Source organism: Aplidium turbinatum, chromosome 2 (genome assembly GCF_918807975.1).
Source record: "Aplidium turbinatum chromosome 2, kaAplTurb1.1, whole genome shotgun sequence".
NCBI lineage: Eukaryota > Metazoa > Chordata > Ascidiacea > Aplousobranchia > Polyclinidae > Aplidium > Aplidium turbinatum.
In genome coordinates this window covers 40987831-41015676 of record NC_137473.1, presented here as the reverse complement: position 1 = coordinate 41015676, position 27846 = coordinate 40987831, and the positions used below count along the sequence as shown (strand labels likewise).

General features: G+C 37.4%; 1 protein-coding gene across 1 annotated transcript; it reads right to left on the bottom strand.

Moving 5' to 3' along the window:
- Positions 1-1965: 1965 nt before the first annotated feature.
- Positions 1966-25602, bottom strand: LOC145764292 (monocarboxylate transporter 14-like). The gene is made up of 6 exons (XM_082575913.1): positions 25410-25602; positions 23927-24070; positions 15030-15175; positions 7047-7515; positions 4908-5156; positions 1966-4257 (listed from the first exon to the last, which is right to left on the bottom strand). The coding sequence occupies exons 1-6, from the start codon at positions 25600-25602 to the stop codon at positions 4004-4006; spliced, it is 1455 nt and encodes a 484-aa protein (XP_082432039.1). The 3' UTR covers positions 1966-4003.
- Positions 25603-27846: the final 2244 nt, after the last annotated feature.

Here is a 27846-nt window from a genome sequence, read left to right as displayed (position 1 = left end):
CAACTGATTCTGACACTTCTGTTTTCATTAATGATCAATCATACAATGATGAAACCGTTGCAAGCGATTCACCCGTTGATAAAATGCATCACAGCAACGCGAGAGGTGCTGAACCAAACACCGAAGTTGATCGTCATTCTGAAGTCAATGAAGAGCCTAACACAAGAGAAGAATCAATGCTGAGGCGTTCTTCCCGCATAAGGCGCCCTCCTGATCGTTTGATGTATGAATGATACAAACACCCGTTTGAACTCGATTTCTTGGCAGGGGAGAATGTTGTAGATTACAACTAACCATTCGTATTTTGCCTCGTGCCTAATCATTTCTATTGCTTCTCCTTGCGGTACTATGACGTAGGTAATTGCTCGTTTAAACAATCAAATACCTGCCGCGACATTTTACTTGTGTTCTAGAAGCGTAGCTTGCTTCATACAGCAGATTGTTTAGTAGTGAAGACATTTCAGTTGCATGTAATCTTTAGTTGTAAGCTGTAGTGTATAATCTCTTTATTTAAGTTAATACCTGCTACCTTATTATGTTGATGTTAACCGCTATGTTTATGTTCAGCTATATCGTGTGTTTTGTTTATTAAACCTTAATTTGAGGATTTGTGATGAATGAGTATGGATTCATAACATAAAGTCTGGTGATGAACAAGTGCTGCAATGAAAACAATATTTCTACTGTAGCACTTAACGGAATGGGAGTGTTATGTTTTTAAAACAGTTTTTTCATCGGTCCAATTGTGAATCTGGATCCGCTTAACTTGTCCTCAGGGTCCGCTTCCAAATACTCCTGCAACAGATTTAACGCGCATTGCTTTCTTCTCTTGGTTTTCGCGTAAAGTGGTGCAAAAAGTCCTCCGTGGCTCTACCTACCACCATCCACTTCAGTGTCGCTGGCTCGCTGCTACTCCCCTCTTCAGCAGAGCAGTTTGCTTCTTCTATTGCTTGAAGCATGTTCTGTTTTATTTTGGTCTTTAATTCAGCAGTGTCGCTTAATGATCAGGCATTAAACACAGATAAGTCTAAATTGTGGGTGGAATGCAGTCGCAAGCTGAAAGTCGCTGTCCTCGAACCAATGACCAAATCTGGTTTGTATTGCTTCCACAAGAACGTCCACCAACGGCAAGCAAACAGCAATGCTGTTGCTGGTTTTAATGTCAGACAATCCTTTTAGAGGCATTGCAAGCGTTATACTAAATGCAATAAATTTCAACTTCTTGAAGGTAACTAACTAACTGACTATAAGCATCAACAAATTGCTTTTAATCGCTGCATGTTTCTTGATGCTTATAGTCAGTTAGTTAGTTACCTTCAAGAAGTTAAAATTTACTGCATTTTTATAAATAATTTCAGGTTCCTGATGAGGGCTTAAGTTAAACCGAAAACGTTTGACTGTTAAACTCATTTGGAAATATGTAAAATATATTATTATAATGCTCAACCTTGTTGCATTGTTGTGTCTTGCCTGTCTTTGGTAGCCTACATATTGATTAATCGCCAAAAACAATTAATTTAGCCAAATCAGTTATCAAAAATCGCCAAAAAAGAGCCAAATCATAAATATGAAGCTAAACGTCTTAAAATATCGCCAGATTTCTGGACTTTGGCGATAAATTCGCCAATATGGCAACCCTTCTCCTACAGACCACAAAACAAAAGTAGACCCGCCATGCGCAGTGCTGCGCCGATACATTTGCGAGAAAAATGCATTATTGCGCAAAACGCAGCAAACACGCACTAAGCAAGACACAAACATGTGCAGAGAAATAAACGGCAATTAAAAACTGAAATTTCAATACAAAAGTAACTTGCAACTGTAACTGTTGAAAAAGTGCTAAAATAGGAACTAGTTACCGCGTTTCGTTACTTTTGGAAAATAGTAACGAAGTTACCGTTACAGTTACTCAAAAAGTAACTAGTTACTGCCCACCTCTGGCTAATAGCAACAAGGCAAAACAACCACGTTTGTGACATATGTATTTCATGAAAAGTAAACGCGAAACAGAAATTTTGAAACAAAAACTGGAAAGAAAAGAAAACGTCAAACACTTGAATTGGTGTAAGTTAGGCTTAGATAAGAAACACATTAAAAATTATACAGGTGCAATAGTCGATAGAAGAACATTTTTTAAAACAATCCCCCAACTTGAAATGCTTTAAAAGCTAACTATTAAAAAAGTTAATTAACGTGATAGGCTACCATACGTAGGCTACAGTAGGCTACCAGACAGGATTCCATGGCCTGCTTAGTTTACTCGATTTGCAAGAAATTCCAAAGACGAAAGGTAGGCTACAAAGCGATAAATACAATACGAACAAAAAAAATATATTTCTGCAGAAACGGCCGAGGCAGTGTCGAGCAAACCTTCGCTTTTTCTGTAAATACTGCCTAAGATGAAAGGTCTTTTATTGCAACAATCATTTGTGGATGCTACTATAGCTTGTGGTCTACCACCATATATCGCTTACCTAGGAGCAGCCAAAGTAGGCCTAACCTGACCACTTCAGGGACAATGTTGAAGCGTATGGTTTGATGATTTACTCATATCAATGGCCTTAAAGCGGTAAACCCCTTGCAATAGTGTGGTAGACTTCACGTCATAGTAGCACCTATTTATGTTTCAAAACTAATTCAATAAGTCAATAATGTCGATCAAAAGTGAATGGCTATTGTAGCCTATCTTGCAGCAAGATGACCAATTCGCTGAATGGCATCTCTCAGCTGGTGGACTGCGTGTGAATTTATGTTTTGAATTATATAAAAGATACTTGTATATTTCGTAGGCTACAGTATAGAACTTGTATTATTTACAGAAGTTGGTACATTGAAGGTTAATAACCCAGTCAGCAAAATTGGTCCTTTTTTACATTGATTCAACGTCAACACACGTCAAATCATTGTTGAAAGTGGTTGATTTGCTGGCTGGGAAGCTACATGCAGAAGAATTTATATTTATAATACTGCAAGCAAGATCTTTATTGATTCATCGATGAGTGAGGCCTGCGCATCGAATGTCAGGTATGTTTCCCATAGTAAACAAAACGTTAATTCAACTGTCAAAACCGATGACAATGAAAACACGATTACAATGACAAAAAGGCCACTTGGGCCTACTGTATTATGTTTGCAATAACTAAGCTATGTGCATTGTACAGAAACACTGCGATGAGTGATAATAAAAAGTAAAGTTGTGCAATTACTTACACATACCCTAACAAACAAGTACTTAAGCTACAGTGCATAATTATGTAAAATCGAAGTAATAAATGAGAAATTGAAATTGTTATTACCTCAAGTCGAACACAGATTGTAAGTTATTAATGCAAAATATCGGCTATTCGAACAATCTTGCAAGACACATTCAAAATTGTTTGTGGGTGGCATGCGACCTGTTTACCGTAGCCATTGTTGGGAATGCATATCTCAATGTAAAGAAAAACTGCAAAACCTGATCTTCAATCTTCAGCCCAAATGAAAGGTAGCAATATACTAATCGATTCATTTTAGAAGTAGTACTTCTAACTATACAAAAAACATTTATTTGATTTTAACTTAGACGACTGCAAATTTTCCCTTAATTTTTATATGGAATAGTAGTTGTGTGAGCAACTTTTTGTCCCCTTTCATGTCTCAAATAAAACTTGGGTATTTCCAGTTCACGATTGTAGCCTATAAGTAAAAATCTTGGACCGTGATATTTCACACCGTGAAGTTGTATCTGGGTAAAAGGTCATGGTGCAACTTACATATTGACAGATGCAAAAATGAAAGCATTTGCTTTTTAGTTTGCATAGCAAAGACGTAATTGAAAAAAAGTTTTAACGGATGCTTTTAAAATTAAAAAAATGAACAGCAACAAACGTGATGAATCAATAAAACCACGTCTTGTTTGTTCAAACAATTTATTTGTTAATTTTGTTAAACTTGTGACCGCGATTATCTGTAAAGAGCTAGCGCACAAAAGTACAAATAGTTGGCCAATCCAACACTTCTCCAATCAGGAAAGAAGGTTTTGATCAACATCAACCACGTGACTTTGTCGATGACAAACTAGTTTTTTTCGCGCAAAAATAAAGTAGCCAACACTTAAGACAATGGTTCCTGCTGTCATGACGATACCGCTAAAAAGAAATGGTACTGTAAAGGACTTGATGGCGTCATATATAAGGCCTCCAAACGTAGGTCCGAGCAAAGAGCCAACCCCATCGAAAACTTCGAGATAACCGAAGGCCACGTTGAGGGAACGATCACCTGCGACGTAACAATGTCAATAAACAACAATTGTACTCGATCAATATTTGTATCAAATTTGTTTATATGCCGTCAAAGCCAAAGTGACAAACTTGTTTCAGGCCAAGGCTTTCACGAACAGTTGGTTTGATTAATTGTACAATTCCATTTGGCCTATGTATGTTTTTAGTGGCTTTAAATGTCATGGCGCAAAGTATGAATTCACATTTACTCACCTTGGCGTCTTATAAACGTAGATAAAATGTGTTAGTCTTTCGCTTAGTACCCATTTGTGACATCAAGCACGAATCAAATACTTGAAAATAATTAATCATGCGCCGAAAAAGATGTGTGCGGCTCACGGTTTGAGCCACCGAATTAAGCAATCAGCACCCTTGCTTACAACAAGTGACTTGTGTTTACTCTTCAATTCTCAGGGACCTACTGGTTTGTGTCCTTGCTACTGCTTTTGAGGGACTGTTGTGGTTTTCGTTGGAACCATAGCAAACAGGTTTACAAATTTTACTGAAAGAAGCCTTTAAAAATTTCAGTGATGTACGCAAGGCAAAACGAAAGTGATGACTTCATCATTTCTTTCTACCAAAAAAACATTGCAAAGTTACGGTTGAAGATAAGGATAAAACTACCATGCAAAAGCCAGAAACACCTACCGAAAAGCTTCGCAACAACGATTGGATAAAGCGACCACAAGCCATACGACAAGCCAACCAAACTGCAGTACGTTAGTTGCATCGCAAATGAGGTTGCCAAAGGGCTCAAAAGCGTCAACAAAGAAGCGATCGAGCGAAGAAAGATGAACAGGGCAATGGGTGATATTGACGTGACAAAGCTGGATAGCGCTCCCCACGTGAAGCGCCCGATCAAGGTTGCAAGTCCAATCACGGAAACAAGCCAAGCTCCTAAAAACATTAATGTTTGTGAAGTGGTAGGCTAAAAGTTGTACCTTATTCTAAACAGGATGAACATTTACTTCTAAACTTCGAAGCTTTTATTTGTTTGATTTTTCTCAGAAGAAATTTTTTTCGACACATGTTCAGCTAGTTTTTTTAATATTAAATTTTATGCGATAAAAATCAAAACATTGAAGAATTAAACTGGTATTTTTGAAATTGAAAGCTATGAATCAAAGTCATATTTCTCCACCCAGGTCCGTTAAGACAATAGGTTGGGCCGGTGCCAAATGGGAAACCCGTGACCTGCAAACGAAGCACTATCAAAGAAAACAGTAAGATTCCAAAGAATATGTGGTATTTTCGTTGCTATTTTTCCTTTCTGGTAAGCTTCCGAGCCCTTAAAATTATCCCTGGCTGAAGTCTACCAAAACCCCTGATCTCCTTGTCAACGCTACTGCTTACTACCCTTAAAGAGGATACGTGGACGGTGGACGCTGTTTGGAGCATTCAGAGTTATTTTTCTAGGAACGTATGCAAAAATTTCGTTATTCTATTCTCGTCAGTTGCAGCATTACTACAAAATTATAACAATTTTACCCTTTTTTCAAACTTATTATCAGTTTTCTATACTGATTTCACACGTGAAGATACAAACGATCTGTCTTACGCTGATGATACGGGTTCGCTGCGGTAGACAGGGTATGGGATGGAAGGGAATAGAATAGAAAATGTTTTGAATTAGAATCATTTAAAAGCGATGTAACACATTTAAATGTCTGGACTGAAGTGAAACTATGCTAATGAGGAAGTGTTAATGTTGTCGACGTTCTTGAACAACTCTCCGCACAGCAGTGGCGTTAGTTCAATACCAATCAGAAATCGATTTTTTTCAGTTTAAGAAACATAATCAAAGAAAACGTTTGCTTAATCTATTTTACAACTTTTGCATATCTTGATGTGGTGTTACATAGTTCATCATAGAATTGGAATGGAATGGTGGAAGACTATCTTCCATCCCATCATCTAAATCTTCCATCTCTTTTTCATGTTTGGCATTCTTCATCTTCCATTCCAAAACTTGTCTTCCATTCCATCCCATTTCCTGGTGGTAGAAGCGACTTGTTACGAGCTTTCCGAACACAGTTTCCTAGTCATGTCCAATGACAAGCTCATTGATTCACTCATCATTGTACATGATGAGGGAACTGTGTTCCAAAAGCTCGTAACAAGTCGCTTCTACCACCAGGAAATGGGATGAAATGGAAGACAAAACTACACACTAACTTATTCAAGTTAACCAAACAAGGCGGCGTAGAAATTGGAATCATTCAAATTGTTAGGAAGTGACGTGGAATATGAAGGTTTCTGCCTTGGTGGTTGCTTCCTCAAAAGGCTTACCCGTGGCAAACAGCGAACAAACTTTTTAGCAAATTTTCGACAAGGATATCAATAATTAGCCAATAGCCAACCAAAAATACATTCAACATTGCACGACCCCTTCAACGCTGGCAAAATGTGCGCGCTTAGCATTTTGTTCATCAAGGGCCTCGTCAGCTATGACTTACATGACGATTACAGCAAGATACCAGCAGGATATTTTTCATGATTTTATGCAACTTATTAATATTTTGCAAAGTTTAACTTTACTTATCTGATAAATAATATCCAACCTAATTAAAATATCCAAACCTTCACGTTTTTGATCAAATTCAATTATTTTATAAACAATTTGTGAAAGCTTTAAATCTAAAAATAGCTGAACCGTCGAAAATGTGCAGCTGTGGTTCATAAAATATCCGATTGGATATTCATGTACACCGATTGAATCCCAAACTGTTATCATTCGGTACCTTTGCCCCAATTTAACAGGAGCTTTGCAATGTTCTCTCCACTAACCTTGCTCGCTTGTGAAGCCCAACTCAATGTTGGCCCGAAGTGGCGTGATAGCAAAAACTAGCATCATTGACAAGAACATAGTGACGTTGTTGACCATCATGACGTGAAACGACGGATTGCAGAATAAGAGTTTCGATTGTTTTAAAAAACTTTCATTATTGTCAATAGATGCAGCATCTAGTTCGTCGCATTCTTTGCAATGTGATAATGTCATTGAAATGTCGTCACTTAAAGAATTTTCTGGAATATTGTCAAGTTTGTAGTCTTGACATTCGTGCACTGAATCATCCAAATTAGAAGGTATTGAGCGTGCCGGTAGGTGGCGCTCGAGAAGCTTTTTCAATGCAAGACATTTCTTTTCTGCTTGGGGAGCAGGAGGATGAAGAGGAAAAATAACAGCAGCACTTGCGATCCCATTTGCCATTATACCCGACAAGATCAACACAGCTCCTCTCCAAGTGTATTTAGCCTAAACATTAAATTTTGTTAAAGAAAATTTAGAACAGAAAACGACATTAGAATAGGTTTTCAACAAAACGTAATAATTTAAATTCTCAACATTTAAAACAGATTCAAGTTCGAATAACAACAAAAAATAAAGAAATACTTGCATGAAAAATTTGAATTACATTCTTTATTCTACTTTAGTAAGCTACAGTAGAATAAAAGATTTAATTAATTTAGGCCTGATTTTCCGCACTGGTAGGGAAAGTGGTGTAATTTGGACCTGTGTGTAATTTGGACCAGTCCCCTAACTCAAAAAATAAAAATCGTTTTGTCAATATTTTTAAACAGCTTGAAAGAAAAAAGAAAAATAATAGCCCGGATGTGAAAAACTCAGTTCATTTGGTTTAGAAACGTGGATGGGAGATTGGAATTTGTGGTTTTGGGTATGCTGATGTTATTTTGGGGAGTTGATTGCTAAGCGCTGAGACGTTATTGGCATGACGTTTGAGACTGATATGATGTTGGTATTATTTTTAACCTATAAGGAGATGTTGTGATCAATTACAAGACTTATAATCAAGTATGGAGGTCATAGTTGCTAATTTTTAACAGTGCATGACAGTGTGTAATTTGGACCAGTCATCTCACCTATGCAGCTTCGCGTCAGTTCAACATTCCCAAAGCTACATTGTTAAGACATGTCAATAATAGGCTACCAATAAATATGTTACACAAGGGTCAAAAACCATTGGTCGACAACTTGATCTTCCCGAAAATATTGAAGATCAAATGGTCAAACATGTTTTGGAAATGGAGTCAAGATTTTATGGTTTAAGGGCCATAGACTTAAGAAAGCTTGCATATGACATTGCGTCTGCCAATAATATCAACACCCGCTTCAACAGTGAAAAGGGTCTGGCTGGAAAATATTGGCTGAAGGGATTCTTGAACCGTCATCCAGAAATTTCATTGCGAAGACCTCAAGCAACTTCGGTTCAAATTACATACTCCAATGGTCCAAAATACACACCCCAATGGTCCAAAATACACACCATATGTGTAATTTGGACCATTTTTGAACATTTTTTATTGCTTAATTATTTCGTATTTTTTTATTGTATGTGATTTATATTTTCTACACTGGTTTGCAAGTACCTAGACTGTATCTGGGTGAAAAATAATACACATTGACCGGAAGTTGGCTGAGTTGTGCTTATTTTTCTTTAAGGGGTTCAAAATACACACCTTTCCCCATTTAAAATCGTAGCGCTGCACAGAAACTTCAATGGGTTATGATTTCTGGAGTTAAATTTTTAACTGTTTGGTCTCTGTTACTGTATATAAGTTTAATTATTATTTAACATGAAGTCGGCTGAGAAGTGCAAGGACAGTCGAAAAACAGTAACTCAGCAGGATATTGAAGCTAAAAATCAAAAGCTGACCAGGATATTTATTATTTCTATTTTTGATATAATAAGGACAAAAAAACATATGTTAATATTTTATCTACTAAAAACTCTACCTCCTGTCTCGGACGATATTCAACAAGTTGGTTTGATTCCAAGATTTGTGATTCAAATGAGATTCACTGGCAAGATGAATTCTCAGGAATGACACGATTATAAAAATCCTAACATACCATTTTCTTTATCTTCGTGACAATACAGCAGGAACTGTAATTTTAACACTTTGTTTTTTCAACCCACTTGCCAAATGGCGAAGATTCTAAAGCCAACTTTTCATATCAGGTTAAAGTTTAATGCTTCCGGATTGCCCCCTCCCTCCATGCCCCCTCCCTCCATAAGTCACGCTACGCCACTTGCTGGAAGCGTATGAGCTACAAGAATTTTTAAATGGCGTAATTAAAAAGTGAAAAATATGGTTTGTAGTTACATCTCGCAAAGCAAAAACGATGACCCTTAGCAAAAAGAAGAATAGTTAGCAGATAACTTTAGATTTCTCGTAAAATACTTCATTTGGTGACACAAGCATGAAAATTGGCACATATGTACCTTAGACCATGTAGATTTCAAAAGTTTAATTAACCAAACGAAAATTTAAAGCGGCGGTTCGTGACGTCAAAATTCAAAATGGCCGCCATTCCGATCCTAGACTGACGTAGGAAAGTTGTTTTATGAGAGCAATTTAGGTGTTTTTCATCTCTTACTATCTTGAAAATGTTTTTTGTGACATTTTTAGCCAGTGTTTATGATTTCAGATTGTACCTCTCATTAAAAATCTTCACAAAAGCGGGGAAAAAAACGTTTTTTAGTGTTTGTAGCGAAAAAAGGGTGGTCATATGTTACTTAAAAAATGATAGTCTCAGCAAAATCCCTCGTTACTGTTCACCCTCAAATTCAGTGCATTTAAAAAGAGACAGAAGTCCAACTCGAAAGTCACCAGAGTAAAATTTTCGAGCAAACAGAGGTGGTAGGCTATTTGTAGTAAAATCTGATTGTTGGTTTTCAAAGCCAGATTTCAAAGCCAGTTGGTTTTCAAAGCCAGATTTCAAAGCCAGTTGGTTTTCAAAGCCATTTTCAAATTTAGATTGGTGGAATACCACAAAACAAACTAGAAGTTATCCGAGGTGTAAAGAAGATACCAGATTTGCCTGACTCGTACACGGTTGTCAAACCTGCATTTTTCGCTAAACAACCACTTCCACCTGCGTATGACATACAGAAAATACCTAGCCCATCTTTATTCCTGATTGACAGACAGTTCAACTGGCTAGACCACGTACTTCTCACTGAAGAATATGATGGCAAGGTGTAAGCAACGTGGTCCGCATTCAATGCCTCACAAATACAAAATCACAAATTCGACGTCAGCTTTTCGTGCATTTCACCACTTTTGAGAGATAAAGCAGACAGTGTGTCTACAATAAAGCATGTTATGGATCAAGTCCAGCAAACTATGTCGTATCTTAATCCGTCTCAAACACCAGTCATTACAGCTGACCAACCTCTTTTTGCACTATCGAAACAAGTGCAATGGTATTGGCCTGATGAATACGGCAACTTGGTCATCATCATGGGTGGTCTTCACATTGAAATGGCTGCATTAAAACCACCAGGCTGGATTTACAATGAGGTGGAATTCAAAGAATGGTACGCCAGGAAAGCGGATGATTTTCCAATGTTCAACTACTGGTACACTGCATTCAATCTGGAACTCTCATTGCTGGGTTTTGTGGGCACTTTCCGGGAAAGAAATTTTCCAGGATACAAGGAAGCTCTGGCAATACTCCTTCCAAAATTCTTTAGTGGTGACAGAACTCACTACTCAAGGTGGCTGACCATACATCTACTTGACATGTCATTGGAAGATAAATTTCCTGATGTTTATGAGCAGTTCATGAAAGGGAAGTTTGTGATTCAGAAGACCAACAGAGAATATTCTGCGATTGCTATTGACCAAGCCCATGAACAGAATAATGCTATTATGAAAGGAGATGGAGGGATAATTGGAATCACAGAACACGAATCAGCCTTGCTACGATGGACGGTAGCAGGCCCTGAAGTCTGTAGAATTATACTGGAATATGAATGTGTTTCTAAAAGTCGAGAGAAAGTATCCCTAAATCATCATGGAGCAACACAATCAGCACAGAAAGCATTTCTCAAAGACGTCATTTCTCTCACCCGAACCATTGAAGAGATGGGTAATCCCTATCTTGAGGAGTCAACTTCAGATCTGCTTACTCTTAATACGAAAAATGTCATGGAGCAAAAGGTAACAAATATGCTAAAAGACTATGATACAAAAGGTAAAAATCAGTTGGAAAACTTCACATCAGAATTAGACAAATTCTACTCACCAATTGCTCGGAACAAATTCATACTGTTTAAAAAGACAACACGAAAAGGGAATCACAGCATATTGAAGGGTGACTGCTTCCTTTTTTAGCCGTGAAAACCAACGATTCCCAGCAGCTTTAAGTTCAGGAGGTGATCTTTACCAAACACAGAAAGCAGATTTAATGGGTTGCCTAGAAAATGTTGTACCTGCACAACCTGCTTTACTGGACGATGTAGACATGATGGTGATAGATGGAGCATGTTTAGTACACTCTACTATACCAAAACATCATACGTTCGGTGAATATGCTCAGAAGGACTTCGTGGAGAAAATTAAGCCATATGCCAGAAAGCAAAAACGAACGGATGTTGTGTTTGACACTTACAAGGACGGAAGCATCAAATCTCATGCTCGTATAAAGAGGGGTAATGGTAGCAGGCGGAGAGTTAATCGAGATGGGAGAGTCCCAAAGAACTGGCCAAACTTTTTGCAAAATACAGACATTAAAAAAGAACTTTATCCATTCTTAGGTGATTCCATCCTAGAATTCATGCCACCGGATGATATCGTTTACGCTTTCAAGAATGAAAAAGCTGTTACTAATAATGACAATCCCGCTTTAGTCAATTTGAGCTCAAACCAAGAAGAAGCCGATACCAAAATGTTTGTTCATCTTCATCATGGTCTCAAGTATGAAACTATACAAAAAGCAGCCATCCTGGCTAATGACATTGATGTGGTCGTTATTGGAATTGGCTTGTTTGAAAACTTGAGCAAGGATGGACTTCACGAACTCTGGATATCTTTCGGGAGAGGAAACAAAAGAAGATGGATTCCTATTCATCAGATATTTTCTGTCTTGGGTCCACAGAAATGCAAAGGGCTGTTGTTCTTTCATGCCTTTAGTGGCTGTGACTCTTGTTCAGGCATGAAAGGAAAGGGGAATAAGTCGTTCTTTGCGACGTGGTCAGTGTATCTAGATGTGACGCCAACATTTCAGAAGCTCAGTCAGTGTCCAGAGGAAATAAATGCAGAAGATTTTGCGATCCTTCAAAAATTCATGGTATATCTTTATGATAAAAGTAGCACTGAGTAGACACTGCAAGAATGACTTTGTTTACATTTAAAAATAAACAATATAATAATATTCCACCAACAGAAGATACGCTGAAATGGCATGCACTTCGGGCAGCATATCAGGCCGGACACATTTGGGGACGAGCTCTTGAAAGGAGTCCAGAATTGCCATCTCCAAGTAACTGGGGGTGGAAATCTGGAGATGGGGGAACGTGGAACATTATGTGGACAAGAAAAGACCCCGTAGCCGAAGCATGTAAAGAACTAAGACGATGCAATTGTAAAAAAGAATGCAAAAGCTGTAAATGTAATAATGCAAATTTACCATGCACTTCACTATGTTCCTGTCCTTGTGACCATGAATAGATATTATTTACATGTGAATCATTGTCATGAACATGATTTACGTACTCAGTAGTAATAACTGATAACAGAAATGTTGACTGTACATGAATTGTCTTTTTAAGAAAGTATTTTAAGTCTGTTTGGGTGGAAGTATCAAAGTTTAGACTATTCTGCACACCTGACTGACAAATTTGTGAAACCCTTTCTCTGTCCATAGTACGTTACACACTTGTTTTTGTTGAATACCATCTTAAATCATTCATACTGTCTTAAAAATAACATTTTCAAGGTAGTAAGAAATGAGACACATCAACATTGCTCTCATAAAGCAACTTTCCTACGTCAGTCCAGGACCTGCATGGCGGCCATTTTGAATTTTGACGTCACGGGCCGCCATTTTGAATTTTCGTTTGGTTAATTAAACTTTTGAAATCTACATGGTCCAAAGTTCATGCTTGTGTCACCAAATGAAGTATTTTCAGGGTTATCTACCTCACTAGAAATTTATTTCGGCTGAAAATTGGCGAAAATGCTGTTGAAAATATTAGTAGTTTCTGCGATTTGGGTCATGCGAGCCACTTTCAATAAGCACATAAATTAGAAGGCGAATTGCTATGACAAAAACAGCTGTGACATCACTCACAACGATGTAGAAGCAGAGGTCAATTGGCGAAAAATACAAAATTAAGATCACTGCAAACTCTGGATAGGTCAATTGGCAAATTAAGCACTTGCGGTGCTTATCAGCATTCCCTACTGCTACATATGAATGTGAAATTTAGATGTGCAAACAACGTGGCATTAAAAAGTTAAAAAGTTTTGAAATGTGGTGTCACGTGAGACTATTATGCATCAGCTGGATGGAAAGAAAAACAAATGACTTTGTTGCTCAACAAATATTAGGGTAGGTGTTACTTTTTATTTCAACTTTAGCCTTTAATTAACAACTTTATTGACTTTTCAGCCATTATTACTAGCTCTAGAGTCTAGAGCATTCTATAATGTGTTCTTCTTTCGTGAGAAGCAGGATTGTTCAGATTATACATGTAATGTGTTGTGTCAGTCAGGCGTTTCATTTGACTACTTTGGCAAAAAACTCTAGTCAGCAAAATAGGCTGTTTTTGTATTGACATGACGTTGGCAGACAAAAATGGCCGATTTTGCCATGCAGGACAACACAAATGAAGGAGGTATTCGCTCTCCGGCAGCAGACTGACTCCAAAAACGTTGGTTCTCTTCTTAAAAGACTTTTCAAACTACTTTACATTTTTAAAGGTTGGGCACTTGGGAAAGTTCACTTATTAGGCAAAAGAAAGGGTAGAAAGTGAAAATGCTTGCGAACGGTGACAAAAGAAGTTAAAAATAATTGAAGAATGCTTATGTAATATATGAACGCTCTCATTAGCAGTGAGGGCCCATTTTTAGACGGGGAGGCATATGTCTATGTGCCAAGTGACAAGCTGGAACCTAACAATTCCTTTAAGTAAGTTTGGCTCAAAGTAGTGGAAAAATATATAAAACAAACATTTTTTCTGTAACAGGCTCCCTCAAGGAAGGAGGGGAGACTATTCCGCTTTGTCACACATATATGCTGTTAGAAAATTTAAAAAATTCCGTATTTTATGACAACCATGAAAGCACTTCTGGGATTTAGATGCAGTGGGCTGTCTGACTTCCTTATATAGCCTACTATATAGCGTCAATTTTCACGCTTTCACAATACGAAAACAGAAATTGTTTGGTTGACTTTTATAAGCAACTATACTGGTATATTAAAATATAAACTTACTCTTATTACAGTATCTCACAAAAGCGATTTTTTTATTGCTGCTGATTTTTGTCAGTAATTGCTAAAAATGATTCTCATGCACATTATATCGCCTGAGTAGCACAAAGGTGAAATATTATATAAAAAACACTAAATTTCTCGCTTTGACCGGTCTTCCCTTATAAAAACAAAACAAGTTAAAATCCATTAGCGTACAATTTGCAATGATGGCGTGAATTTGTGATTTCGTCCCAAGACAAGTATTTAACAAGCGACTAAACTTATTATTCGAGGTCGTAGATGCAATAAATTCATCGTGGATGAATTCTGCTTATCTACTTTTTTCATGTGGTCTTCGATATTATAGTAATGACCTCTTTTATATTTTTGTGAAGTTTTCTTTGACAATTTTGTGAAAATGACTTGCAATTTGCACACGGTGATGTTTTGGTTTACTATCGGAATGACGTAATAAGTTAAACATGACGTCAATTGCTTGTTGGTGTCAAATGCACATTTAAGTTAGGACGTCGCCACAAACAAACCTGCAAATGTTCCAGGATAATTGGGAAAAGAAAAGAACCAGCTCCAATTCCACTACTGCTGATTCCCAGAGCTATTGCGCGACGCTTTTTAAAGTACAGACTCACGCTGATTACGGTTGGGACGTAACAAAAACCCATGCCCACACCTGAAACGCAATGTGTTTTATCAAAGTGAAGATATGAAGTTTTTTGACGTCTTTTTGAAAATGGAAACTTATATTTCAATAATTGACAACTGAAAGCTAAAACATTTCACTTAGATTCCAGAAGCAAGAATAATTGTTTTGCGTTAAATGTAGCTTAAGTAGGTCTCTAATCTAGATATGCAATAGTACACAGCAGGCCCGCAACCAGCAAATATTTTCGGGGGGGGGGGGGCATTTAATTTTTATCAAAGAACAAACATTAAAATGATGCATTGTGACATTTTTATGTTAATGTCCACGCCCATTGACAGAGTGTGTGGTACTACCATGCAGGTTTTTTTTTAAGGTTTGGTTTGGGTGACCGCTAAGTAGTTTTAAGAGACCGCTAGTGTTTCATTTCAATATCAAAATATAGCCATAACTACATACAATCAACGCAACATAAAATGCATTATTCGACAAGGCACAGCTTAAATGATTGTGACAGCGACCAAACAGCCTGCCCAACAAGTTTGCTGCACAATCAAACAAAGAGTGCTTGTTGGCTTTTGCTTGTTATGTTTCCACACGTAAAAACTGATCATTATGCGCCATAAATCAGAAATAAACATTGACGAGTATCGAAGGTGCACTTCTTTTGTGAATAACTCTTTGATTCAGCTGTTAGCTGTACCTCCACTTATTCTTTTTTCCAGACGTGAACTATTGATCGTAGGCTATATTCCAGGCCTCGAAATTCGTTTTTGTTGACGGCGGACAAACGTGTCCGGTAGGGTGATTCAGAAATTGAAATTTTTTTTTTAATTCAATGGGGCACCCTCTTGTATCGTGTCAATACCTGAAAAAACAATCCTGTCAAATTTTTAGAGCAATCGAAAGCACTTTTAAGGTTGCTACCGACTTTGAAAGCTGCACATAATACACAAATGGGTCATTCCCTGTCAACTCAACAGGGTGTGCAAGCTCGATCCTCTTAGATTTTCTTGAAATTTACACTAAAGTTTCATATTGATGTATAATGAACACAAAAAAAATTTCAGCTCATTATCTCAAGACGTTTAGAAATTACAGCCCTTCAAAAGTCACCAAGGTCCCTCAAAATGTGTTCGCATGTACAATTGTACATTTTCCTCCATGTTTGGGTCTTCATAACTTTTAATCTAAAGCATTTACAAAGCTGAAATTTGGTATTCTGATTAAGAAGCAGCCCTAGTTTTCATATCTACCACTAAAATTGCTAATTTCAAATTAGTTTTAGATATAGAACTTTTCAAAAATTGAATTTTTTTACATTTGAAAATTTTTTATCAATTTTTGATGTCCGCTATCTCCCAAACCAATAATCACAGAACTACCATTTTGCATATCATTAATCTATACTAGTCGATAATTAACCCCCACGAGACTGACACCAAACAAATGTAAAATTATTGAAGTTTGGAGGGTGCAAAGATGAAGCCCGAACCATCTTTACACCCTCCAAACTTCAATAATTTCACATTTGTTTGGTGTCAGTCTCATGGTGGTTAATTATCAACTAGTATAGATTAATGATATGCAAAATGGTAGTTCTGTGATTATTGGTTTGGGAGATAGCGGACATCAAAAATTGATAAAAATTTTTCAAATGTAAAAAAATTCAATTTTTGAAAAGTTCTATATCTAAAACTAATTTGAAATTAGCAATTTTAGTGGTAGATATGAAAACTAGGGCTGCTTCTTAATCAGAATACCAAATTTCAGCTTTGTAAATGCTTTAGATTAAAAGTTATGAAGACCCAAACATGGAGGAAAATGTACAATTGTACATGCGAACACATTTTGAGGGACCTTGGTAACTTTGAAGGGCTGTAATTTCTAAACGTCTTGAGATAATGAGCTGAAATTTTTTTTGTGTTCATTATACATCAATATGAAACTTTAGTGTGAATTTCAAGAAAATCTAAGAGGATCGAGCTTGCACACCCTGTTGAGTTGACAGGGAATGACCCATTTGTGTATTATGTGCAGCTTTCAAAGTCGGTAGCAACCTTAAAAATGCTTTCGATTGCTCTAAAAATTTGACAGGATTGTTTTTTCAGGTATTGACACGATACAAGAGGGTGCCCCATAGAATTTAAAAAAATTTCAATTTATGAATCACCCTAGTGTCCGGTCTGAGCAGCTATCTCGGCGGACAAATTAAGTCTCACGGCGGACACACCAGTTTTAGCGTCGATCGTCACGCTTAATCACTTTATCTTGATAATAATTCTTCGCCATTTCAGAACTATAGCTACGGTTTAGAAGGCTTTTTAAAATTTCAGCAAAGTCACTGACTCTGAAAAGCTTTCATCAGACCAACGACGTGCGCTTAAAGAATCAAAGCGCCGTGTAGCTGCTTAATACGCCGCATAACTAATTAACTTCCACCATACAAGGTCGTGTGGCTTCTTACGTCACAATGCTCTGGACACGAGTTGAAAAACTTCTACACTAACGCTACTATTTTCTGTTGTGCAAAGTTTCACTAGGCTTTTTTCTTTAGGTTTATTTTTGCGAGTCATATGAGCAAAAGTGACTTTTCCCTGGGCCTTTTCTTTCTTACTGTAATACCAAAACTAAAGAAATTTTGCTGCATCTTGCTGTAATAGCCTACTCGTATAATCTAATTTTGTAACCAACCTTGCCTTATCAATATTATATACTCGGAGATCAAAGCCAGACATTGTGACGTAAGACTTGAACTAAGTTGCGCGTGATTAGTGTAAAAGTACCGGTACTCCCATCGGTTCTTAGCGAATAATTTACCTTTGTTACGCTGATTCAATGTCACCAATCGTTGAAGCAACGTAAAAATCGAAAGTTTTCCTGCTTGAATGGAAGCTAAGGGATGCAGTATTAACATTTTCTAGATGCGCGCTAGAATGTGCGGGAAATTATATATATATTCGCAACAATTGTTCATGCTATGCAATGACGATTTCTACCGCTATTTCTCGGCGGACAAATATGATCGATCTAGATCAGGGGTGGGCAAACTTTTTGTACTGAGGGCCACATTTGAAAAGATGTTGCAGCCGGAGGGCCGCACACTCTCATTACAAAGCAGGAAAATTTACCCGATGTGTAAATAAACGCATATTCATATTAAACACAATTTTTGTATTTCACACTCAGTTACGTTTAAAGCTATGCAATCATCATCACAAAAGTTAATGAGACTTGTGCAACTGTTCACAGTTTTTCACAATCTTCTGCAAATTGGGAGCAAGTTTGCTGGTAGATATCCTCATAACATCATGCAAGTTGGTGTCTGTCAGCAAAGACCTATTCTTCGACTTGTTTATTTTTATACAAGAAAATGCTTGTTCGCATATGTATGTGGATCCAAACAGTGTCAAAAACTTAGCAGCAAAGTTTTTTAAGTTTTGAAACAAATCGTCAGACAATGACTTGTAAAAGTCAGGCAGTGAATCTGACTTAAACTTTTCTTTCAAGTCATTATTTGCTTGCAAGTCCAGCAGTTCCAGCTGTAAATCCTCAGGAGCCGAATAAACTTCTGTAGTGAATGGAGAGCTGAGCAATGAGCATATTAAACTGCGGTTTCAGGTTCTTTAAGTCTTGGAACCTTCTGCCGAATTCAATAGCCAAGGTATCCAACTGAACCATAGGCATACGAAGCCGAACTCTCTACCGAAGCTCTCTACCGAAGCTGTATCCAACTGAACTTTATACTTTGCTGCAAGTTCACCAGAAATGTTTACTTCTTTCAGCAAAAGAAAGTGACAAAACCTGTTGTTACCAGCTTGTCTGAGGAACAATGAAGACTTCATTTGGAATGATTTAACGTGGACGTACATCTCGTGTGCAAATGAACCATTGCCCTGAAGTTTTACATTAAATTCGTTCAACTTTTTCATGATATCAATGGCAAACCTAAAGTCCAACCTCCACTCTTCATCAACTATGTTGGTACCGGTACTAAAATCACATTGAATGCTTTTCATTTCCAGCAACATCACAATTTCTTCTCTTAGCTCCCACACTGGTAGGCCTATGGTAGCCGCTACCGTATTTGTATTTATGATCAAACAATTGAATCAAACAATGCGTGAGAGTATGTTGCAATACATGCGCGACTGACGTGTGTGTGTTTACGCACTGAAAGTGAAGATAAAAACACACTGGTAAAGAGAATAATATTTTGTCATGTAACCTGTTTAATTAAAACAATAAGTGATGAGTAGGAGTTTCTGCAAGTGCCGGCGGGCCGCATAAAATGGTCTCGCGGGCCGCATGCGGCCCGCGGGCCGTAGTTTGCCCACCTCTGATCTAGATGGTACTTCCCGCGGACATCACACGCTGTGACGACGAACATAACCGCCGTGTCTGCCGTGAACTTCGAGGCCTGATATTTGTATTATCGACAAGACATAGCGAAAAACAACCATTACTTTTCTACTGTAGTTGCAAGTCCAAATTTTGGGAAACCGCTGGAGAAATTTGGGGACCGTTTCGGTCCCCAAAAACACCTTAAAAAAAACACTGCATATGAATAAACTCAACACGGTAATTACAAATTACAATCCTGAAACATTTTGTTGGCTCAACAAGTTTTTATGTTTGTAGGCCCAAAGAAGTTGACTTTGCAAATGCAAAATGACATTTTAATTTAGAGCATAATGTCTAACTTTCTACTTGATTTGGCAAGTTCGTTTAACACCAATTCCGCGCTTGGAATTTGAGTACGATGGATTTGCATGAGAGCTAGTCCAGAAAGCCTGTCCTGCCCCATAGTGCTTTCTAAGATAACTTTTCAAGCATCGTAGACAGCTAAATGTTCTTTCTGCAGAAGCTGTTGTGACTGGAAGTCAGTTGTGACTGGAAGTCAGTTGTGACTGGAAGCCAAAATTATCAAGAGTTTGTAAATGTTTGGATAAAACTCTTTTTGGGATTCTATTGCTGACACCGCATCAACCGCACTTGCTGGCCTTTTACTTTCAAGAATTCGTTCCCACTTAATTTTCCACCTGGCAAGCTCATCTATCATGGCTTCGCAGTTAATGTCTCCTTTGTAAAATTGTAGCCTACTGTATTGTCAATGTCACTATACCTTGTTGAAGCGACATTTCTAGGCACAATCAGGGGCGCCGGAACGATTTTTGACTGGGGGGGCAGGATCATGAAAAAGGGCACTTTTGTTGCTGAAAGGACAATTTTTTTATAAGATATAACGATAATGCTCATCGATCAGCTCACTATCGAGTAATGATACAAGTGTCCGGTATATACTTATAGGCATAGCCGTACGAGACCAAATCATTTTGGGGGGGCAGAACGTAAATTTGCCCAAATATGCACGCTTTTATAGATATTGCCCAAATATAATGTATGCAGTGCATGATAACAGTGAAAAACTAACATAACAAGATCACCAGCTAGCTAAAATTTCTTACCAAAGTACCGTAATCAAGATAGAAGAACTAAATTAATCTTTGAAGATACCTTGCTTGTGCATTGCTCGATGCTTCTGCACTTTGGCATGGTAGATTGGTAGGTAGGAGTAACAAATATTGTTTTACACACCACAAATAAAAAACTACCCCACTTAAATATTGGATTAGTTGCAATTTCCTTGGATTGCAAAAGTAACAAACAGATTTTGGACCAAATTAAATCGCACATATCCCTAGAAGCTTGAAATTATAATATTTTGCCAGCTTGCATGGCAGGTTTTAAGTTTGGAAAGCTTTGAAATAAATGAATATATTATGATTGGTTTGAGATTATATATTTCAGCAGTAGCATTTTAAATGTTAGTGAAGTTAACATGACACAGTTGCATAAACAAACTAAATATTTTATTTTTATTTTGGGGCGCAGCTGCATCATTTTAAGTTGGGTAGTTTTATAAAAGTAACCAAACAAAGCTAAGCAACACCACAACATTACATTTAACAGGTATAACATTTTTTTGTTAAATGTTGTGGTGTTGCTTAGCTATGTCTGTTTATGGAAGAAAAAGTACTGTAACCTCTCCACCCGAATTGTTTTATGAAAGTATTCACCAGATTTATATACAGTCATATTTTGTAGTTGCCCAAATCAAGATAATGCATTTATGGATATTACGAAAAAAATTAAACACTATGTAAATTTTGATGCCGAGGCAACTGCATCATGCCAATTTGGGCAGTTTTATAAATAGAGTATATGATCAGATAATTTCATAACTTATTTTTTGTTGCCCAAATCTAAACGATACAGTTATGTAAATGGGAAAAATTAATGAATTTGTTCATTTTGGGAAAACTGCCTCACGCTAATTTGGGCAGTTGTATAAACAGACTAATCAGTTTCATCGGATAATTTCATGTTTTCAGCTGCCCAAATCAACACGATGCATTTATGAAAATTATAAAAATTAGCTATATAGGCCTAGCAAATTTTGCATTTTGATTTGGGCATTTTCACAAAAGTATTAGAGACATATTTTGGTGGCTGCCCAAATTGGCATGATGCAGTTGGTTAAATGCATTTCGTACTACAGTTTGATCACCATGCAATGCAATACATCAATACGGGTGTGCCAAATGAAAATTTTGCGGCACATTTCTTGTGCAAATAAGAGGCTGTACTTAGTTTGATAGGTAAAATATATTAATTTATAGTTTTTCTTAATTCATGCAATTTTGTAGCTTTTCATACAGCAATTTTTGCCCTAATAATTGCAAGATTTTGCCCGGATACGCGACGTTTTGAAACAATAGGGGGGGCAGCTGCCCCCCCTGCCCCCCTGGCTCGTACAGCTATGCTTATAGGCCTTGACTGTGTTGTAGGGTACTGCGACAGTTTATCGAACGACTATTGATCGAACGACAGTTAATCGAAACGACAGTTTATCGAACGACAATTAATCGAACGACGGTTAATCGAAACGACTGTTTATCGAAACGACTGTTCATCGAACGAAAATTAATCGAAGGACTAACCCCAACCCCAGATAAAATTTGTTTCGGGAGATTCGTCGTCTGATAAACTGTCGTTTCAATGAATTGTCGTTAGATGAACTGTCTTTCGATAAACTGTCGCTCGATTAACTGTCGTTCGATAAGTTGTCTTTCGATGAATTGTCGCGTCACGGTGTTGCAGAATTTTGTGCCGTGAATAGGCTACTACTTTGAGGCAAAAACAAAAGATTATAATTAGACTAAAAGCGAATAGCAGAAATTGTTATATTGCAAAATGTGCAGTAGCTTACATGAGCTTAAAAGGGCACTATTGCCCCCCTTGTCCCTCCATCTACAGAAAAATTGAGGGCAGGGGGGCATCCGCCCCCCTTGCCCCCCCGCTTCCGGCGCCCCTGGGCACAATGAGTTGAATTTGGGCAGCTGTTTTAAAATGCTGATGAAATCTTCCTTGCAATTCTTGTAGAAGGCCATCTACATACGGTATGTATGCAGATTGACGATAGAAATCTTCCGGATCATTTGTCTCGTAGTTTGCTCTCATTGATTGGCGACCAGCTTTCCTAGGTATTGTTATTGCATGTAGAGACTATCTGAGTTATCGATTTTTCGACTGAGTTATCAATTTTTCTTCGTTTTGGAAAAAAACTCAATATAGAATTCTGTTTATTTGCCATGCCGCTTGTTACTGTAACAGTTTAACTTCAAAATGCGCTTCAGCCTTCGATCTGCTCAATCATAGAACAAGGCAATTTTTTGTGAAATTGTGATACAAATGTTTCTACGTGGCGTATTTACAAATGCCTAAGCCCAACTGAGTAGCTTATTCACCACGCTATCGCAGCTGCTTTTGATCTCGAATTATTTAGTTGTTTTTAAACGCTTTTTATGGTGATGATGGATGCTGACATTATGTATAGGCTACGCTAACGAAACGGATAGTGAGGATGCCAGCCTAATTTATCGAACAAAATCGTTAGCATGGCTTCCAACCAACGTAGCCTACTTTCGGTTTCGATAGTCTACACTCTACAAGTACATTTCATACTGCACAGAACGTTTAAAAAATTTTCAAAAAATTTCGGGGGGGGCAAATGTCCCCAATGCCCCCCCCCCTGGTTGCGGGCTTGGTACACAGCTGTTTTTCGAACTGTATTTGAACTTACTTTATGACCACACAACAGTCTGTAAGTTAAACTGTTTCAAACTAACAAGACGGACAGAGTGCATGCCGCGTTTGATTTACAATACTGTACAATGGTTAAGTACAATTGAAACCTACAGAATGTGATTTTCAGAACATTTATCAAAAATTAGATAAAAGACCGAAAGTTCTTAGATCACATAAAACAGAAACCTACTGTAGCCTACTATCCCTGCTCCATACTAAGTAACAAAATATACAGTGGAGTACGTAGCCTAATGCAGGTCAAGTTGAAAATAACATTTGCTTTGTAGCATAGTAGTGTATAAAACATGTTTCTTTGTAATGTTAAATCAATGTTCGCTGAGGTTAGTCTCATTTTATCTTGTTCTTATGTTTTGGTTTATAAAACATGATCAAGTAAAAAATTAAATGATAAATTCGCTCATTCTTTTTTGTTCTCAATGCAACGTGCATTGACTGCATTCTACTGTTTAAAAAAGGAAATGTTAATCCAACTTCTAGTAACGTGGATATTGTTGAATCAAAATGGAGTCAATATTTTCAGACTCTAGGTCAAACGCGGATGCCCTAATTATCACGCAAGCACCTGCTAATTGTTTTGTGATATCTACGTATAAATAAGAAACATCTTACCTCCGATTAGGCCGTAGAAAACTAACACTTGAGGCAATGAGGACGCGAAAGAGCACATAAGCATCCCCAATGTAGCAAGAAAAGCCCCAATCATGCTAGTCACCCTACATCCCCATTTGTTGATGAAGTAACTAGCCAATGGAGCTGAAACACAAAATATCTTGTTTTGATAAATGCAATGGTACATTACCTTTGTCTTGAAAACTTTGAAGTAATTTCAGGATTAGTGTCACTGCTAAACTACGAATGTCTTATTCAAAGCTAATAATACGATAAGAAGCAAGAATATTAGCACCTTCAAGCAACTTAGTACATAAAGAACAACCGACTCAACAGACTTTGACGGTTGTAGGCAAATTGTTCGTAAACAGTTGTTCCTGTTCGTAAAACAATTCTTCGTAAACAGTTGTTCGTAAAACAATTGTTCGAATGTTCGTAAACAGTTGTTGGTGAAATGAAATTCGTAAAACAATTCTTCGTAAAGTATTTCTTCGTATGCATCAAATCTCAATTGCATGCACGAAGAAATGCTTTGGGAAGAATTTTTTTTACAAAGAATTAATTTTACGAAGAATTATTTACGAAGAATTGTTTACGAAGAATTGTTTTATGAAGAACTGTTTACGAAGAAAACGTCGGACACCGACTTTGACAGATATGTTTAAAATTTAGAAGGTGGTGCTTTATGAGGCATCTTCCAAATTCTAGTTTTAGTCAAAAATGTATTAGAAGTTAACTACTTTTTTTCTAAAGTGTAGGCCTACACTACGAGCTAGTAGTAGACTTTTCTATTTTTTCTTTTTTATATTGCTCATGTCGGTAATTATCAACTAAGGAAAATATTGTAATGTAAAAGCAGCAAACAGCAGTTGCTTTAGCACAGCCGGTGAGGTCTCATCCCACATGATTTTGCAAACCTCCAATTGACAGCCATTTATTGTGAAGTGAGCTCTAGTCTAGACCTACAATTTTTATTTAATTTTTTGCATTACAAGTTAATCCAATGTATGTTTGAAATCGTATATACTGTACTTGCTTAGGAAACATAACTTTGATTGAGTTTCGCTTTTAGCAGCATGATCGTTGCTTACTTCACAATATAGATTTTAACGACCTGATTTAGCCTGATGCTGCGAGTTCGCTGTGGCAGTAGCGAATTGCACCAGCTTTCTTTTCGGAACACAGTTCCCTAAGTCAAGTCACAAGTCAGTGAGTCGTTTTTTTAATGCGGCTCTGTTGTTTGGCTTGAGGCTGCTGGTTGTTGAGTTTCTGTGTTGTTAGGCGTTATTGCTGCGAAAGTTTGTTGCATCAGTTGATTTATAGATTAGGTGACATAACTGTCTTCGTATTGTGTAGTCTTTTTTTTAATTGTTGTAAGTTGTTACACAAAAGTGTCTCACCTTTTTTTAAATCACAGTTGTTTAATTCTAACTCTGCGTCCCTAAAAAAGTTTGCAGCAGTGATGTCATAAGTTATTGAATACCTGACGTCGATATGAACACCGATGACGTGCAACCGACCAGCGACACCATTCCCGCCGACGCATCAAATTCATTCATCCACGATTGTGTGAAAACTCCATACGCGAAATACAAAGCTGCCACCAACAAGTTGGAGACAAATGCACCCAACACCACAACCCAGCCCCAACCTCCATCCGGGGGTTCAATTGTCATGGTAACACTTACTCTACGTTACTTATTAACCTGTAAAAGAACAATCCGTGTTGGCCGCACGAATGGTTTTTATCGTGCTGTGGAAGCTATCAGTGGCTTCGTCTATCCGCATTGTGACGTCAGAAATGATAAACACAGCACAAGCGCTGCAGCACACAATGTAGCAACGGGACCGAAGTGAACGATGTGGACTTGTTGATGAAGGCTAAGAAACAAAACAGATACCTCAAGCTGAAAGCGGAAAGCGAAATAAACACTTTGGCTAAACGTCAAAATTTGTTGATTTTACGTTGTTAAATCGTTTTATCATCAGGTGGGCGTAGTTAAGGCTGTATACAGAGTCGCGATTATGGGAATTCAATTTTTATGATAATGAAACAAAGCGATTGTAAATAAGATTTTGAACTCAATGATGACAATAAATTATCCTCCTTTCGTATAATAACATGTTATAAAATAACTGCAAAATAGGAGGTGTGCCCGGTTGATAATACGTTGGTTATGGCTGTAGTGAACGCTAAGCTAGACTTTCTTTGCCGGAGACTGCTTTACACAAACAGATTAATTGAATGTAGAAATATGTATTTTCAGACTGAGAAAGCTTCTTTGAAAGCTTGATTGTAGCAGTTGCGCATATTTGCCAAGGCTTTTGAGGCACCAACTCATTGAATATTATTGCACTGTTGTTGTTTTCTCTTAAATCATGAGTTTTCAGCTTTTGACTTTTGCAACGTCTAACTTGTCCAATTTGAAAAGAGAAATTGGTTTCACTAGTTATTTATAAGCCAAAACCTGTGCTCTTATCTTCTTAAAGATGAAGTCTATAAAAATTTAATTTCATCTCTTAACAGCTGTAGTTTAGTCCCAGAAAGTAATTTTAAAATATACCACACCGTTGAGAATGTTTAATTTAGATTGCCAAAAACAATCTAATTTCTGTGTTATGACTTACGACTCGGAAAAAGAACTGAAAAAAGTATACAAAACACTGTTTTAAAATAGAATAAAACACAATGAAAACAATACAAATCCTCTCGATGGTCCTTGATTTGCTCAAACAAGCTTATTCAAATCAATGGCCAGTAACAACAGAGGCGTTAGTTGTAAACGTTGTTTCGCATGAGTTTTGTTGAAGCACGTGATCTGACGATTGTAAACATAAACAAAAATCCACCGTCACAAGCTTCATCACTTTGTTGTGTCACAAAACATGTCTTGTTGAATCATTGCAATATTGTGGAATCGTGAATTTAGTTCGTTAGGAGCAGAAACTTTTTGACATCTCGAACTGTTTGCAGTGCGACTATGACGTATTTCCTCCAAATGATGAACGTTTTGAAGTAGAGAAGACGCATAGATGATGATAAAGTTAACATCCACGCTAGCAAAGTACTTCTGAATTGTGACGACACAATCCAGTAGCCTACGCTTCAGTCTTAACACTAATCCTTTGTCTTGAACGCGGCTTTAACAATGTAGCGACACGGTTACTGGGCACAAGGAAGGGCATATTTCACGCATAGAGCAAAGACAAGAGAAACAGGACAAGCCGCTTTTAGGCAACTTATGGAGAAATTCTCTAGGGATACATGACGTCGATGTTGATAGCTGCACACTTGAATTATGCGCTGTCGCTGGTGTTAAGTCACAACCAAAAAAGTCAGCAGCAATCGATAAAGCGGCCATCGATGTTGTTTTGATTGTCAGAGCAAAGACACTAATGATTTTAACTGTAGGCTAAGTTAAATCAGGTTAATCTCGATACTATTTCGAAAGCGTCTGGTAAAACACTTTCACTGTATGGTTGCTAAACTTGCTATGAAACCTAATGTTGTCAAATTTTTGAAAAGTTTGGACATAAACTCAGAAAGAGACAATGTAACTTTACTGAAAATCTCATCTAAACAAAATAGCCTGCCACTGTTCATTCGAAATACATTCGAATAACATGCATTTGCATAAACAAACAAACGTCGAGCTTATGTTTCTTTTCAATGGTCAAAGCGTTTAGCATAGCTGCTTTTAACTACTGTATGTTGTCGCAAAAAAGTCTCTTAAACTCTTTTTTTGAGGGTTCTGAGTAACCTCACAGTGCGAGGTAAAGACCAGTTTGCCTATGCGTAGGTCATCGGCTCATCGCAGTCACTGGGAAAGAAAGTTACCGTATGTAAACACTTCCATGACAACAACTCTTTTGGATGTTCAAATTCCAGTTAAATTCCAAAGTAATTGAAACAAAATTCT

Excerpts from the sequence above, each read along its gene's own strand:
- LOC145764292 (XM_082575913.1), bottom strand. The coding sequence starts at position 25,602 with ATGACAATTGAACCCCCGGATGGAGGTTGGGGCTGGGTTGTGGTGTTG. Across the intron at positions 24,071-25,409 it reads GGTGTTCATATCGACGTCAG|CTCCATTGGCTAGTTACTTC; the intron begins GTATTCAATAAC and ends TTTGTGTTTCAG. Across the intron at positions 7,516-15,029 it reads TTATCCTGGAACATTTGCAG|GCTAAATACACTTGGAGAGG; the intron begins GTTTGTTTGTGG and ends TTTAATGTTTAG.